A 17,198-nucleotide genomic window follows, 5' to 3' on the forward strand; every position below is an offset into this window, starting at 1 on the left:
TAAAGGGGTTATAAAGTACCACGACATAGAAGCTAATTAGTGTTAGCACTGAGTTAGCGGGGGGCCTTTCTTGAGACAGTTGTTTGTTGACCAGTCGTCTTAATTTTATTTCATTTGATAATACAGATTAAAGTCTCATTTTGTTCCCTATCTTGTGTGCAATTGTGACATGATGAAGCATTGTGACGCTTTATCAGTTACTGAAACATCCTGGTGTGTTCAGGTACATCGCGTATTTCTGGATTTCGTGGTACAATGCGGCATGGTGCTGCATACGGAAGCAGATATTCTTTTCCCCGATGCAACATCCTGATGCGTTCACTTGACTTTCAGCTCGTGGGAGAGCGCGTGTGGGCCGCCGTGTCGAAAATAGCTCATCAGGTGCGTGTGGGCTCACCTCCGCTCTTCACTTCTTTTTTTCTATTTTTTTATTTTTTTATTTTTTATTTTTTTTTACCTTGAAAGCAGCCAAAGTGGTCCTGGCTGGCGTGGGAGGAGTGTGTAGCCTTCCTTCAAAGATAGGAGGAAAAAAAAAAAAAAAGGTTCCTGCTTTTTTGTTTGTTTGTTTGTTTGCTGTGATTCAAGCTGAAGCTTGTTTCGCTCGCTCCCACTCGTCTCCCTCGCATTGTTTAAAACCGATCAGTTTGCACCACAAAAACCTGCTTGGGTCCTTTGGTTGAATAATTACATCGAAGGAAGGTAGAACGAAAGAATGATGACATAAAAAGCCGTTTTGAAGGAAACAGGCAATGACTGAAGGGCAGGAGTTGGAAAGTTGATTTTTCAGAAAAGGAAGGCTTTTAGGACGCTTACCTGTACATAAAAACCTGGTGTGATAGAGGGGAAGTGTGAAGGAGGGAAGGAATTAGGGGAAAAAAAACACATCTCAAGGAAGGAAGACATGAACGAGGTCAGGTGGTGAAGAAGGAAGTGAAAAAAAGCAGGATGACAGAAAAGGAACTCCAAACTCAAAGTCAAAAAGGATGGGAGGACGTGACAAAAGTGAGCCTGACAAGAAGGTGAGCGGCAACAAGTGATGTGCGTTGCCATGGCGACAACAATCTGAGACGCGCTCGCCTCACCGTCGCCACGTCAGCGCTGCGTACTCGCTGCTTGTTTTTTTGTTTTTTTGTTTTTGTTTTTTTCCCACCCACCAGTGCAGTTTTCTGTTTTCTGTTTTATGTGTGCCGCCTCTGAATTTTGTACACAGGAAAAAGCCTGTTTCAGCTACTTTTTTGGAACGTTCAGGTGCTTCCGTAACAACGAAGCCCTGTGATTGGCTGCCGTCAAGTGCCATGATTTGTCGTGCACATAACCGCGCATGCGCGCGCGAGACCCCCCAGCAGAAAGAGAATATTAACTTTTTGATTTTTACTTTATTACTTTTTTTAAATTAAAATTAATTAAATTATTAAATAATAATAATACATTTTTAAAACTTTTTTTTAACAAGGTGTGCACATTTTGCTTCCCTCTAGCGTGGTTGAAATTAAAACATTTTTTTTTTTTAAAGCTTTTTGATTTTTACTTTACCACTTTACTACTTTTTATTGAAATGAATTAAATTATTAATAATAGTAATTAGTTAATTAATAGTAATAAATTAAATAATTGAAAGAAAATTACAACCATTTATTTATTTGTTGATTTTTTTAACAAGGTGTGAAATTAAAACAGCAAACAGTAAATGACTTGTAATCAAAATAAATCATTTTTACTTATTAAAAAATAATAAATAAATAAATAAATAAATAAACAATGTTTGCATATTTAAAAAATCCATGCATTTGATTATGTACAGTTGGGTAATTAAAGCAGCTCTATGTAAGATTTAAAATTTCAAATCTCTACTGCCACCTGCGGCCGAAAACAAACTGCACGCTCGTACACGCTGCGCGCACTCGTACGTGCACGACCTCAATACTGAAGACTGGGCTCTTCATATCCAATTAAACTATGTTTTCAGAGGTAAGAAATTTTATAATGTTATACAAAGCTGGCCACTTCACGGAATGAGACTCTCGATCCCCACTAAACAATTGATGTCCACGGGACGTGCAGATCATATTGCTTTAGTCGGTCGAAGTCCAGTCCTGTGCTGTACTCCAAAACGATGTGCAAATTACGTCAATTAATTGGACCTCATTCCGATGTTAATATGCAGTTACATATTGTAGTCACCCCGATCGACGGACGTCAACCTGATTCTAGTCATTATTAATTAATGTATGTCGCCCCCAGGCTAGCGTCATTGTGCATTAGCCGAAAGGTGGGCTGTCATTTATGGAAATTGACGATTGTGAAAAACATATAGACCCATTCACTACTTAGTGTGATATGGCCGTGAATGTTATCGCCATTCAGTAGTACCGTTCACATTCCGTTAGCATAATGTAGCTACAATAGGCTGTTTTCACGGAGTAAAATAAGGCAACATTTAGCCTGATTCTTCATAAAGTCATTCTGTTCTATTACATTCAACTTTGCCGCCCCTTTCACGCTAAATGTTGCCGTCCACCTCACTTTCACCCAAATAGTTACGACAGAGAAGTGATCGATCTTGAGGTTACTGCTATTTGAAAACAACACATTTTCTTCTAAATGTCAAGATACTCGCTTCTTACCGTTTGGAGGAGAAAGCCAGCTGTGAATCACTTTTCTAATCCAAGTCCGATCTCAACTCTCTCCACCGCTGAAATGTCAAACCAATGTTCACTCTCGGTCTTGCCCGACGTCGGTCACTATCAAGTTTAGATTTTTATTTTTTCTTGGCACTTGACATTGTTTTCTTTTTTTTTTAAGCAGCCTTCCGCGGAGTAACAGCGGGTGTCTGGGGCAGCGAAAATCTGTAGTAGTTCCGTCTTCGCGCGACAGGAACTGACGATGACGCGAATGACGTCACATCCCGCAGACAGAGGGCGGGAAATTCGAAGGATTCGGACCGGACGCTTCCTAAATAATATTGGCCAGAGGCTTGTCGGAGTACCCATTGTGAACAGCGAAGATCTTGATCTACTAATTAGAATATGTTTCAGTCATAAATAGTCAAATAAAAAGGCTATTAAGATATTTTTTGGGGAAATCCTACATAGAGTAGCTTTAACTCAATTTGAATAAAAAAAAAACACAAAAAAAAACAAGACAATGTTACATAACTATGATTGCAGGCTTTTTTTTTTATACCCTAAAATAGTCCAATGAAAATATGAATTTATTCATACATTTTTCATTTACCTTTCAAATTAATACTGTGCTTGAATCTTTTGTTTTATTAAATTTCTTACAGTTTTTTTTTAAATATTATTTATAATAATAAATAATTTATATATATTATTATTAATATTATTATTATAATTTATAATATTTGGTTGGTTTTAAATGAATAAACTATTAATACAAATAAAACCTCAGAATAAATAATGTTATTTCTTTATTTATTATCTTATTTATTTTGTTTGCAAACGTCAGACAGGCCCCGGAACGCGTTGTGAGCGCAACTTTTCCTCTTCCAAGGAAGCCAAGGCGGGCGCAGAGGAGACGCGGGCGCTGCGGGAGCGGGCGGAGCTGGCCGAGGAGGCCCGCAAGCAAGCACGCGGGATGGAGATGGACTACGAGGAGGTGGTCCGACTGTTGGAGGCCGAGATCGCCGAGCTCAAGACTCGCGCCGCCAAAGACGCTCTTCGGCCTCCTCCTCCTCTTACTCTTCTGAACACCAAGGTAGGCGGGGACAGATTTGAACCGCCCTCGTTTTGGCAAAATTCGCTGCAAAAAACTCTCGATTTGCTCTTTTTGTGCTCTAAATGTAGTGCTTTGACGCCTTCTTTTGTCATAATGATGCTGAGGAACTCAAGTATGTTGACGTGATTCAGATAAAAGTAGTACATAGTCGCCAACTTGGCGGTTGAAGTGAGTTGAGGATCTTACTGTTTACGTGAATTTAAAAGTATTTTCTTACATTTATGGAAGACCGGACTTATTGTGCTGTAAGACAATTCGAGTCATTTATGTTTACAATTATCAAATTAGAATTTTGAATTTTTTTTCCATCTCATCCTTGCTGATGCCGATGTTTCTGTAACACTTTGATGATTATGACACAAAATCATTTAACCAGTTACTTCATCCTCAAATTTTCATTTGGAATTTAACGTGGACTTTTTTTTTATTTTATTTTTTATTTTGTCCTCAATATTTCCGAAGAATTGATGTTCCATAATTAGTCAATATCGGATCAAAGTGAAGTGAATCGAAATTGTATCGAACTGAACTCTTAAATTGAAATGGAATTGATTGAGGAAATTAGAATCAATACCCAGGCCATGGCAACACTTGGAGGCTGCAATCTGATTGGACAAACAAATGACGGGAAGCAGCTAACAATAACACTCCAAATGAAGACGTGAGACTGTCGGAAAATACAATTTTGATGAATCAAAAGGTGACATTTCGCTTGTAAATGAAGAAAGTTTTTTTTCAACGGATGGATGTTTTGTTTCTTTTTTTTTTTTTTTTTTTTTAATTAATTTATTTTGAATGTCCTAGGAGGCCAGTGAGCATCTGAAGACGAAAGCGGCTGTGCTGGAATGTCAGCTGAGAAAAAGCGCCGCCGCCAAGAAAACGCTAGAGACGGCCACCGCGAAACTGCTGACCTTTGTGGAGGTCGTTAAAAAAGCGGCGAAGCTCGTCAAGTTTCCGGCAAGCGCCTTCAACTTGCTTTCTTTTTTTTTGTCCTCAGAACGTTCAAGAGTTCCTGCTTGAAGGACTTGGGCACACAAGGTAGTAGCAAAGTTTTTTCCTTCAACATTTTCTTCACCTTGAAAGGCTTTCAAGCTCGATTTGTCATCTTGAAATGTGACGTGGAGTTTGCCAGTTAGCCTGGCCAGCTTCCCCTTTATCTTTCTTTTTCCCGCTTTGACCCACTTGAGGCAGCCCAGGTGGGCCTCTACACCTTCGTAAGCCGCTTGCCGCTAATGAGCCTCGTTATCAAACGTCTGTAAAGCAGTGGGGGGGCTTTCAGTGGGTAGTCGCTGCCTTTCATGTCAACCTGCTAGCTCATTATTTGACTGCTGTTTTTTTTTTTTTTTTTAATAGCACTCTGACATTTTTCATTAGCATTTGTTTGCTTTTGGTCTTATTTATTTATTTGTTTATTAGAAAACAAACAAATAAAGATGTATTTATTTATTAGCAAATAAACAAATAAATATTTATTTATTTATTAGCTAATAAACAAATATTTATTTATGTATTTATTTATTAGCAAATAAATATTTATTTATTAATTAAATATTTATTAGCAAATACATTTATTAGCAAAAAAACAAATAAATAAATATTTATTTATTAGCAAATAAATATTTTTTATTTATTCATGTATTTATTAAATAATAAATATTTATTTATGTATTTCTTATTAGCAAATAAATATTTATTTGAAAATAAATATTTATTTATTTAGTAATTTATTAGCAAATAAATATTGATTTATTTATTAGCAAATAAATCAATATTTATTTATTTGTTAGCAAATAAACATTACATAGTAATTAAATATTACTGATTTTATGATTTATGAGCAACTTCAGCATTTGTCATCAGCTAAATTTCTTTTTCGTTCGCATTTATTGGCAAATGAAGAAACTGTGCTAGCATTTATTAGCAGATGATGAACTTGATTAGCACCTGTTTACAATTAACTGAGTCTGCATTTATTCGAGACTAAATAGTTAAATTGTTACTATCATTTTGTTTCCAAATGCTTGATATGACTTTTTTTTTTCAGAACGATACCAGAACGAATACGCAACTCTGAAGTAGTCACTGATACTGATACCAAGCACCGATACCACAAGCACAAATACAGATAAATGCCGCATTTTTCCTTCAAATTGTATGAAAATAGTGCCAATTTTCCAACCTTCTGATTTAGAGTTTATATTTCCTTATCATAAAATGGCCACAAGGGGGCACTGTCACGAGTACCTTGAAATAAGGCCCAATACCTGGTAATAGTACTCGCCCATCCCTATTTATTTATTTTTTTTACTTTTTGGTTAGCATTTGTTAGCAAATCCATCATTTATTGATGAGCTAATATTAGCTAAGTTGCTAGCACGTATAACACAAATTTTCAGCAAATAGTCTGGCGATTATTTAGACGTAAAAAATGAGCTCGTATGGCCTGTCTTGATCGACCGTCCTGGAGTCGTAATCGTGCGTCTCTCCATTTGTTCCAATTTGCTGGATGTACGTCTTTTGCCAGCGTTCGCTGAGCGCTCGCTCTTTGTGTTGTGCCATTGATTTGTGTGATTCTTGTGTAAAGTCCACTTCACTTAATCAGGTCAGTCGGTCGGACTATTAAGCCATATTGTGTGTGTGCGTGTCTCTCGTGTTTCATAACCGCCGTGCCCCCCCACCTCCCCCCACAAACATCCTCCCAGAGACCCCCCACGCCGCTTTGTCCTCACCTGTTGTTACGCGTTTGTAGGCCAACTGGCCGCCTTGTCAAAAGCAAAACATGACATGATGCCACCGCTGTGTAGGGCGCCAACGACAAAAGGTTTGTTCATACCAAGTTGTTATTGCTCATCTCTCATGTCATCAGACGTGAAATGATCACGACGTCTTTTCTGTTGCGGCACAAATGGTCATCTGATATGACGCCATATTTTGCTGCGAGGAAGGTTTCGTACGTGTGAGTGGCGACATGTAACTTCCATTTCAACTTTGGTGCGTAAAAGTAGTGTTCATTTTCTCTGCCATTTTTCAATTTAGTCTCACTTTTAGTCCAATTTCAGGCACGCTTGTTAGTTTTTATCACAGTTTGTCAACCTCATCCCATTTTTATTTAGTCAATTTTTAGTCAAATATAAGATAATGTTAATGTTAAGTTTGCATGCTAAGCTAATGCTAAGTTGGCATGCTAAGTTAAGGCCAGTGTTGCCACAGTTACCTTGAAAAAGTAACTTAGTTACTTTACTGATTACTTGGTTTTAAAAGTAACTAAATTGCGTTACTGATTACTTGATTTTAAAAGTAACTAAGTTAGATTAAAAGTTACTTTTTTAGTTACTTTCAGCAGCTGCCGATAACACCATCTCAACATAAAAATAATGCAGTAGAAACGGAGTTCCAAATACTTTATTGAAAGTGCATTTTTAACATGAAAATAAAGGTTTTTTTTTATGAAAAACAAAATAGGCAGTCTCTCTTGACTTCTTGTAACGTAAATACTTTTTATAAAACAAAAAATAAAAATCTATCCAGGTTGAAAATGAAAATCCCCTAAATTCCTCTATTGTTTGTTTGTTCCGCTATTCCAGTGTGTACACATGTATCAGTTTAAATATTTATTAGTAGTTATTGACAGTTATAATTGTTTTTTGGTTTGTTTGTTTTTTCTCTTCAAAATAAGGATCAGGAAAACAAAAGGTTGATAATTTAATGTTAAATATAAATATTTAACCTTTAGACAGACACCAACACAATTAAACAGAATATTTGCACATTGTGAAGTATTTCAGAAACATAAATTTAAGACATGAAATAAACCTACCGTCCAGCCAAAAGAAATATGAAGCCACCTTATGGAACAATAAATCTATCAAACACATTTTAACCACTTAATATATGCAAAAATATTTCCAAAAGTTCATTTCCCTTTTTAATCAACAATTTTTGTATTTAAGAATTTTTTTTTCTTTTGTCATCACTTTCATTTTTGGTTAATGTATGACATCTTTTTTTGTTTTTTTAATCTGAGACACGATGATGACCACAGAATCACTACTGTTTATATTTTGTTTTTTGGGCTGTCGTAATCGCGGGCACGTCTCAGTTCTCCTATCTGCTGCTCATGCTAGTTGTAGACATTGACAGGGAGCCACAAACTGAGAAATGAGATACTTGCAGTGTGCTTTTAGCATAGCTGGTGTGTTGGCTGTGGGACATACCTGTGTCGTTTGAATCCATGCATTGGATCGTCACGGGAGTTATTCTTTTTGGCTCGCGCGCAGTACCAACGCCGGCCCGGGACATACAAGTGCACCGAGAGGACTCGATAGCCATGGGAAATACCGAGATGTACGGCACCGGCTTCTGCTAACTGTCTCCATTTGTATGTTGTCACTCGTTGCGCGCGCGCGCGCCGTGTCGCGAGCACGGAAACACGGAAGTAGCTTGAATGGTGATGCTACTGAAATGTAAACAAAACAAGTAGAGCACGGCGCAGAACTCTTGCTATTGTTATGAAAACCATAAAGCCTCACTCGCAACCGATACGGTCGTTTAGCTCCCCTTGACGAACGATGGTTCGGTCGAATCGTTTTTTTGTTCCACCCCTACTGAAAACGTAACTTGTCTGACGTCACTCCCCCTGGCGAGAGGGCGGAGACGACCTCATCCCATAATGCTTCACGGACCAGTTGAGGATGGAAATAAAAAAATTTTTTTTACCACTTTTATGGTCCATAATGCACACTTTTTTTGTTGTGTTGTGTGCCTGTTGGTTAATAAAACTAGTAGTAAAAGTATCATCACTTTTGTTTTGAATGTGCAAACCATTCATGACCAGACCATGGCTGAATTCAGTGTGGTGATCAATGACTTCTGCCTCATCTTTGTAGTTAGCAGTAGTTGTTTGTGACTTTACAACAGTGAGATAGTTTGCCTTCTTCATGACAATGTGGAGTAACGCATTGATTCTCTGGACAGTAACTTTAATCAGACTACTTTGTAGAATAAAGTAACGCGTTAGACTATTAGTTACTTTAGAAAGCAACTTTTTTGAGTAACGCGTTACTAAGTAACGCGTTACCGGCAACACTGGTTAAGGCTAATGCTAAACTAATGTTAAATTAACATGCTAAGCTAATGCTAAGCCAATATTACGTTAGCATGCTAAACTAATGTTAAGTTAATGTTAAGTTAGCATGCTAAGCTAATGCTAAAGTTAAGTTACCATGCTAAGCTAATGTTGAGCTAATATTAAGTTAGCATGCTAATCTAATTGTAATTTAATGCTAATGTTAAGATAATCCTAAGCTAATGTGAAGCTAATATTAAGTTGTCATGCTAAGCTAATGTTACGTTAATGCTAAGCTAATTTTAGATTAGCATGCTAAGCTAATGTTAATGTTAAGTTAGCATGCTGAACTAATGTTAAGCTAAAACTAAGTTAGCATGCTAATATAATTCTAATTTAATGCTAATGTTAAGATAATGTTAATGTTAAGTTAATATTAAGTTAGCATGCTTTTTTTTTCTTTTTTTTTTTTTTTTGCTAGCAGATTATATTGAACCTTTTCGGAACTATTTCACATCAAATGTTCTCATCTTTTGTTATTGTTGTAACATTATAGCTGTTGGATTCATGTTAAATTATAACTATAATGATTTTTAAAAAAAGAAAAACCTTTCACCATGAATCCACCTCCTGTCTGTCCCGTGTTTTTGTACTGTCACATGACAGTGTCACAGACATGACAGGATTAGACAAAAGCATATCATTTTCATCTCATTTTTGTTCATGAACTAAAATGTCCGTAGATTTAATTCCAGTTTTTATGAAGTGAAGAACATTTTCGTCTCGTCTTCATCAGTCGACGGAAATGCATTCTAATTTAGTTCCACTTATTGTTTATCAATGAGGGTTGTAGTCTGGTCTAGTTTTAGTCCGGTGAAAAATGTGTGTTAACGAAATGATTTTGGTTTAATTTTTCGTTGATGAAATGAACACTAGCTTAAAAAGAAGTTTGGAGTAGTTGCCTTCAAGATTTGCTGCGACGTGAAGTGAATGCGCGGTTGTTGTTGTGTGCAGTTGCACGGAGGTCCCTCAGGGCGGACCCTCACCACACAAGACGACGAAGGCGGCGTTGGCCAAGGAAGCGCACGAGCTGAGCGCCAGCGTCAGGAAGGTCCTGGAAGTCAACAGTAAGTCACACTTGAAAGTTGACCAGTCTTGTTGTGGTGACATTTTTGTTTACATGACATCAGAAAATGAAAACATGCAAAGACACAAACGTTCGTCCATCGCTATAAAAGCCACAAAGATGCAAGTAAGCTAGGTTAGCATCCCATTTGAGCACGTCGCTACCTGCTCAAATATGAACTCGGCTTACTGTCTCTTTAAGAAAATAGAACATGGAAAAGCGACTTCCGCTCAAGCTTCATTTGTTGCTCTTGCGTTACAAAACAAATTTATACTACACTTTAGAATTAGCACATTTTCAGAAGTATGTATTCATTGGCAAGCATTTCTTTGTCAACAGCTTTTAGATGAGCAGGACGAGAGCAAATAAATTACTCAGTGCTCACTATTTGAACAAATATACACTATTACCAAATGGATTATTTATGGAAATGAATTTGACGAGGATTTCTAATCAAATATATTTTTTTAGTCGTGTTTCAAATGCTGACAAATGTTTAAGCTTTTTGATGAAAATTGGCTAATTTGTAGCTTAGCGTCTATGAGCAAATTCACCTTTATTCGTAAATGAATAATTTGATTAACATTAACGTGTCCATCCGCAAATATTCACAAATATTGTTACAAAACTGAGACTGACTTGGGATTATTGCAAAATTTTGACTAAACAAGATTGGGTGACTTGCTTGATTTTATTTAGTAAATTTGCATGAAAGTTTCCGACGTCCTTCTGACTTAAGTCCCGCCTTCCTCTTCCTCCTCTTCCTTTTTCTGGAGCCTCGCACGCATGCACCCCCTAGTGGCCCGGCTGCTTGTTTTGCGAGTGAGTAACTGTCCTGTCCTCCATGTTTCAGCAGCGCTGACCTTCTAGCGGACGGCCGCGAGCGAGCTCGGCTCAACCGCGTTCTTCTCCGCATCTTCTCCGTATAGACGCCAAGTGTGCTCTTCCTTCCCACCTGCATGCACTACAACAAAACTCCGTCTTTCAAATCAGAACAATCACACTGTAGTAAAACCATCAAGCAATATTATTATTTCATAGAATGTCAACAAATCGTTTCAGCTCCTTCTGCTGTGGCCACTAGGGGGCACTATCATACATATACAAAGAAGCAGTCACAGCTAATAAGTTGCAGGAATATTCTATTTGTATTTTTTTTTTAACAGCATATCAATACTTTTTGCCTGTGAGTATTGTTGTAGGCTGTGTGTTTGTTGCGGCATCGTTGCCATTTCATTTACGATTCTTAACTCATTTGCTCCCAATAACGTGTAAATACGTTTTTTCTCTAAATGTTTTAAGTGTCCTAAAAGTTTTTTTTTTTTTTTTTTTTTTTAATGCTATGGCATACAGAAGGCTTTGATGCAGCCTTTCAACAGCAAAGAATGGTTGCAGAAATGGTAATTATTACACAAACGGCAGCAGAACAAAATTACTCACAATTTTAAATAGATTTGTGAAAATTGATTAAACTTAATGTTTCATTTCATTCCCAAGAACTTGAAGTTTAAATTTCATTGACCTTATTTTTAATCGTCGTGTTGTTAAAAACAAATAAATATTGAATTGATGACAAAAATCCCTAGCAAATTAGCATCCAACCATTTTGCGTTACCGCTCCATCGTTGACGTTCTTCGCCACGGATAATGCAAGCACAAAATGGCCGCCGTGACGCAACGCCTTGTTTGTATCAAACACGATTGTTTGTGAAGTCGGCTTCCGATCGATAATGGTTACCGAGCCCCCCCGCAGCTGCAACAAACACACACACACGAAGAAGTGTTTGGTATGATGATGATGATGATGATGATGGTGATGGTAGTCACAAAGTTGCTGTCAAGAAACAAAAGTCTTTTGAGTTGCCACTTGTAAGCTTCCAGCAGAAAGTCAAACTTACCGAATAATAATGATGATGATGAAGATGATGATGGCCAGATGTCACGAAAAAGACACGATGGAAGAAAGTAGGTCATTTGGATGCAGGAGAGTTTCTCCTCCCCATCTGCTTTTCATCACCTCGCCTGTTGCTAGGATACCGAAAGCTGCTTGACCTCACGCAAGCACGCACACGTATGTAAAGATGTGTGGAGTCAGTTTGTATTTTTTTTTACAAGAAAGCTGCTGTCAACATTGAAGGTTGTTTTGTGTTTGTCAAATCCAAACTTTGTCAATAAAGTTTGTCTTGTCTGACGTCTTCTGACCACTTAATTGTTGTCCTTTATACACTTCACAAAACTATTTTGCTCTCCTTCTTACGTTTGCAAATCTTTTGATGACAGTTTTTTTTTTACTTTTTTTTTTTTTTTTTGCGCAATCTGATGGTCACTTTTTAGCATTTCTGTTACTTTTTTTTGGGCCATTTTGTAGTTTTTGGTGGCAATTACTTTCATGTTTTTTTGGTGACGTAGTGTTTTTATGACATCTGTTATATTTTAGCAGTTTTTGTGAACGTTTGTCACATTCTCAGTGTTGTAGTTTTTTAATGTATACATTTTTGGGTCAATTTGTTGCTTTTGGTAAAAATTGGTGATTTTTTGTGGATTTCTTTTGTCTTTTTTTTTTTTCTTTTTTCATTTTTTTTATTGCAATGTTTGTCTTTCAATAAAACATTTGTTACTTTTGGTAAAAGTTGGTGAATTTTTTGTGGATTTTTTTTGTCTTTTTTTGTAATTTTACAAAACATTTTTTGCAATGTTTATCTTTCAATAAAAAAAATTGTTGCTTTTGGTAAAAGTTGGTGAATTTTTTTGTGGATTTTTTTGTTTTTTGTCATTTTTCATTTTTTGTTGCAATGTTTCTTTCAATAAAACCTTTGTCACTTCTAGTTTTTGCCATTTTTCTGTTTATTTATGTTTGTGTCATTTTTGCTGTTTTTGTTCAGTGCGTGTTTTTTGTGTTTTTTGAAATTATGTCTTTTTATGCATTTTTTGTTGGTTTTGTTTTATTTTTGATTTTTTTGTCTTGCATTTTCTATTACATTTTTTTGTTTTCCTCTCTTATTTTTTTGGTGTCCATTTTTGGTCAGTTTTTTTTGTCTAGTTTTTTTTTGTTTTTGTTTTTTTCTTGCAGTCGATTTTTGGAGCCTTTTTTGAGTCCTTTCTAATCAGGAAATGTGTCACTTTGGAACTTGCCAATGATGTTTTCCTTCTCTGACATCTGACTGCTTAATGTCTATTTTTTGCTCACATTTTTTTTTTGTCTGTTGCATTTTATCATATTTTGTGTTCAGTTTTTGTTTGGTCTTTTTTTTTTTTTTTCCTTATTTTTGTTTTAGCTTTTTGTCTTTTTGGAGTTTTAGTCTGACGTTTTTATTTTTTAATACAAATTTTTTACATTAAGTTTCTTACCTTCCCCTTCTTAAGATTTTTTTTTGGTTCATTTTATCTTCTTGGTCTATTGACTTTATTTTTTGTGGTCATCTCTGACCTGCCAGATGTTGATCTTGTCTGATTATTTGTCCCACTTTCTATTGTGGCTCTCACAAAAGCTCTTCCTCATCTTCCTCCTCGTCACCTTTGCGTGTACTCGCTCGAAGGGGCTGACGAGTGAGTGAGTGCAGGCTGCTCTCCACTTCCAGAGAAAAACACAGTTTTTTTTTTTTTGGTGCTCATCTGACACAAGCACAAACAAAACACGACCAGCGCACGTTGACATGAGCAAACGGGGTCATAAAAGTGTTTGTAATAACGACGACTCGTTGACCAGCTCATGACATGATGTCAATAAGGAAGAATGACATCGTTGCTGTTAGTTAATCACTTCGCGTTTTGGTGCATATTTTTGGTTTGATTGCTATTGTTTGTTTTGTTTTGTTCCTTCTCTAGATTTTTGTTGAATTATTCAGTCTTTGTTTGTTTCTTTCACATGGTCTGTCACTTTCTTTTTGCTGAAATTTTAACTTTTTTTGTGTTTGTTTTTATTGCTTTTTTGTTTGTTTGTATTTTTAATTATGTAGCCTGTTAAGATATTTGTTGTTTCTGGTACATTTTTGCAATTTCTCACAATTTTTTTTCAAATGTCTTTGAATTTTGTCATTTTGGTGCATTTTGTTAGCAAAGATGATATTGTTGTACTGTAAACGAATGTTTGTGACAGGTTGTTTTTGTTTTGTTTTGTTTTGTTTTTCTTCCTTCTCTAGCTTATTGTTGAATTATTCAGCTTTGGCATTTATTTATTTTTTCTTTCATTCTTTCACATGGTTTGTCACTTTCTTTTTGCTGAAATTGTAACTTTTTTTGTGTCTGTTTTTGTTGCTTTTTATTTTATTTTTTTTTATTTATTTAGTCTGTTAAGATATTTGTTATTTCTGTCACATTTTTACCATATTTCACAGCTTCTTCAAATGTCTTTGTTTTGTTTCCATTTTGTCATTTTGGTGCATTTTGTTAGCAAAGGTGATAAGATTGCATTGTAAGTGAATGTTTTTTTGGGGGTTCTTTCTCTAGCTTTTTGTTGAATTATTCACTCTTGGTATTTATTTTTCTTTCATTCTTTCTTTCTGTCTTTCACATGGTCTGTCTCTTTTTGCTGAAATTTTAAGGTTTTTTTTGTTTGTTTTTGTTGCTTTTTTTTTTATTTTATTTTTTTTATTATTATTTAGCCTGTTAAGATAATTGTTGTTTCTGATACATTTTTGCCATTTTTCACATTTTTTCCCCCAATTGTTTTGTTTCCATTTTGTCATTTAATTAAGGTTGTACTGTAAGTGTGTCAAGGGTTCCAGTTAGGAGCTTTGAGGCACCCCTTTTTCAATAGAATCTATTGATGGTAAAGGATTGTTGACATTATCTGTAGGCCAAGTTGACTGTATGTGTGTGCATGCACGGCAGCTCTTCCTTACGGCTGGGAGGAGGCGTACACGGAGCACGGTATCAAGTACTTCATCAAGTACGTATTCCGCGCTCGTCCGTCCGTCGCTGCCAAGTTGATTTCTTGCTAATGTTATCCTTACCATGGCAACCTTTTTTGTTTTTCCCTGCCGTCACGTGACGTCTCCTCTTTTATGATAGTCATGTAACGCAAACCACCTCGTGGAGCTCGCCGATGGCCGTCACCATGACGACGACGACGACAATGACGACGACATCATCGGAGCCCGCAAACAGGGATCGGGAGATGAAAATTTAGGAGGAGGAGGAGCTTCTTGTTGCTATGGGAACTAATTGTGTGAGTACAAGTACTAATTCGAGAGGAAACGATCGCACTTGTTCTTTTTTGCTTTTTTTTTTTTAAATGTAATTTTCTCTTCCACGTTTTGTTTTTGTTGTTTTTGGGGTCTGTTTTTCCATGTTGTTTTTACGTGTTTGTCTTTTATTTTGTATTCATTTTTTGTCCGATTTTCTCTTTTTGTTGTATTTTTTGGTGTTCTTGTTCCCTTTCTGTTTTGTTTTTGGTTGCCATTTTGTTTGTTTTATTTATCTTTTTGTGACATTTTTTAGTGTCTGTCACATATTTTGTGTTTTTTGTTGATTTTTTATTTTTTATTTTACCTTTTTGTATTTGTTATCTGCCATTTTCTGGAACTTTTTTTTTTTTTTACGTTTTGTTACATATTGTTTTTGTTTATTTTTTTTCTTTTCTGTTTTTCTTGCTAGTCTTGGTGTTAAATTGATCTTTTTATTCAGTATTAATTTGCCTCTTTTTCATAGAATAGGAAGATGGAGGTATTTGTTGTTGCTATGGAAACTTTCCTGCCCTATAAGTATGCTTCGAAACTAAGAGGAAAACAAGATGGAATGTTCAAAACAAGCGAGCCAATCAGAAAGCTGAAGAAAGTATGGAGTGGAAATGACCTGAACATCTATTCATTCAAAAATAAACTTTTCTTGTGGTAATCTTGACGCTCATTATTTATAAATTGAACACAAACACACACGCTGTTGTTATGTTGTAGAGACAAATCAATGTGAGTGTGTGTTGGCGTCTGTGCCCCACCCTGCTCCCCCACACGCACACACAAAGTAACTGAATAAAAGACTCCCGTAATCTGATTACTTGACGGACGGGATCAAGCAGCGTGTGCGTGCAGAGTTATTTATAGCGAGCGTGCAACTGGAAGGCTGCGAAAAAAAAATCCCGTTCAATACACAACCAGCAACCTTGACACGCATTACAAACATCAACGTGCAAATCAGACACTTCCACGCCATTTTGTTTTAGGGTGGCGGCAGTTTGTGCTAACATGATGCTAACGTGATTTTTATGAGAGGAGTTGGAAGTGAGCACCAGCGGTGACGTATCATGGGAATAATCCATAATAATCCCAAATCAAATGAAGCCACAGCAAAGAAAAAAAAAACGCGAACAAATGTCAACATGAACCTTCAAATGAAATGCTACCAAAACAATTATAAATACACAACACGTCAGCAAATGATATGACGTGAAAATAAAGGGCATCCGATAAAATGACATCCGGGCTGTTTTATAATAAATGTTGTCGCCATTTTGTTTGTTTTTGTCTTCGGTTATCGCGTCAACCGGTCGCCATGGAAACCCATCAGGTTGTCCTCGCGGTCCACTAGGGGGTGCCATCCGTTGAGTGGGCCTACACCCCAACCCCCCACCACCCGGAGGCGTTTGTCCCGCGTACTCATCATCGCCCTACTTTCTTCAGCCCTGGCAAAGGTCAAAACAATATCGCCGTAGCAACCGTTGCCAGGGAGACTTTGTGATGGTCGCCTCGGACCCGTGTGACCGCCAGCTCAACCGCAGATTGTGGTCGCTATACTTCATATTTATAAACTAGCTTCACATATGCGTGTGCATGATGTAGGCTTAATTGACACACGTATGTTTTTATTTTTATTCTTATTTCCTTCCATAAATATGCATACGGTACATGTTGACGTCACACGCGAAGGCTCGCTTCATAACTTTAGCAAATGTGCCCGTTTTGGGACTAATAAAGGTGTTCTCATCTGATCATTTGTAGTACATATTTTAATATGCAACATTTCTTGCGTTCAAAACTTTCTTTGGCTTGTGTTCTTGCTTCCTTCGTCTCAGTTTGTTTTGCTCTCGGTGTGGAGCACATGAGGTTCAACGTGACAAGGCTGGGATGGAGGGGGCGTGGCGATTTGAGTCGGCTCTGGCCTCTGATTGGTTAGAAGTAGGTCAAGCCGGCCCACTCATGTGACCCGGCATTCCTCGGTGGGCTTGTGCGCGTATCGAGTGCGCGTGCTCGCGTGCGTGTTTGTGTGCGTGGAGACTAAAAAGAAAAACGTCATTTTCAAAAGTGCGATTGTGACGAATGAGGGTTGTGATTT

At 36.9% G+C, this 17,198-nt stretch overlaps 1 protein-coding gene across 13 annotated transcripts in view; it reads left to right on the top strand.

Moving 5' to 3' along the window:
• stxbp4 (syntaxin binding protein 4) overlaps positions 1-15,764 on the top strand; it is a 36,239-nt gene extending 20,475 nt beyond the window's left edge. For 6 of the 13 annotated variants that reach the window (XM_077502661.1, XM_077502658.1, XM_077502664.1 and 3 more), the window contains 7 exons: positions 334-381; positions 3,514-3,717; positions 4,543-4,659; positions 4,736-4,776; positions 9,818-9,930; positions 14,760-14,817; positions 14,940-15,764. In XM_077502661.1, the coding sequence (XP_077358787.1) occupies positions 334-381; positions 3,514-3,717; positions 4,543-4,659; positions 4,736-4,776; positions 9,818-9,930; positions 14,760-14,817; positions 14,940-15,057 (699 nt within the window). In that variant the 3' untranslated portion in view covers positions 15,058-15,764. Of the gene's footprint in view, positions 1-333; positions 382-3,468; positions 3,718-4,542; positions 4,660-4,735; positions 4,777-9,817; positions 9,931-10,782; positions 12,121-14,759; positions 14,818-14,939 lie in introns of those variants that run through there. The other 7 variants (XM_077502667.1, XM_077502668.1, XM_077502659.1 and 4 more) reach the window with 6 other exon arrangements.
• The last annotated feature ends 1,434 nt before the right edge of the window (positions 15,765-17,198 follow it).

Source organism: Festucalex cinctus, chromosome 17 (genome assembly GCF_051991245.1).
Source record: "Festucalex cinctus isolate MCC-2025b chromosome 17, RoL_Fcin_1.0, whole genome shotgun sequence".
Lineage (NCBI taxonomy): Eukaryota > Metazoa > Chordata > Actinopteri > Syngnathiformes > Syngnathidae > Festucalex > Festucalex cinctus.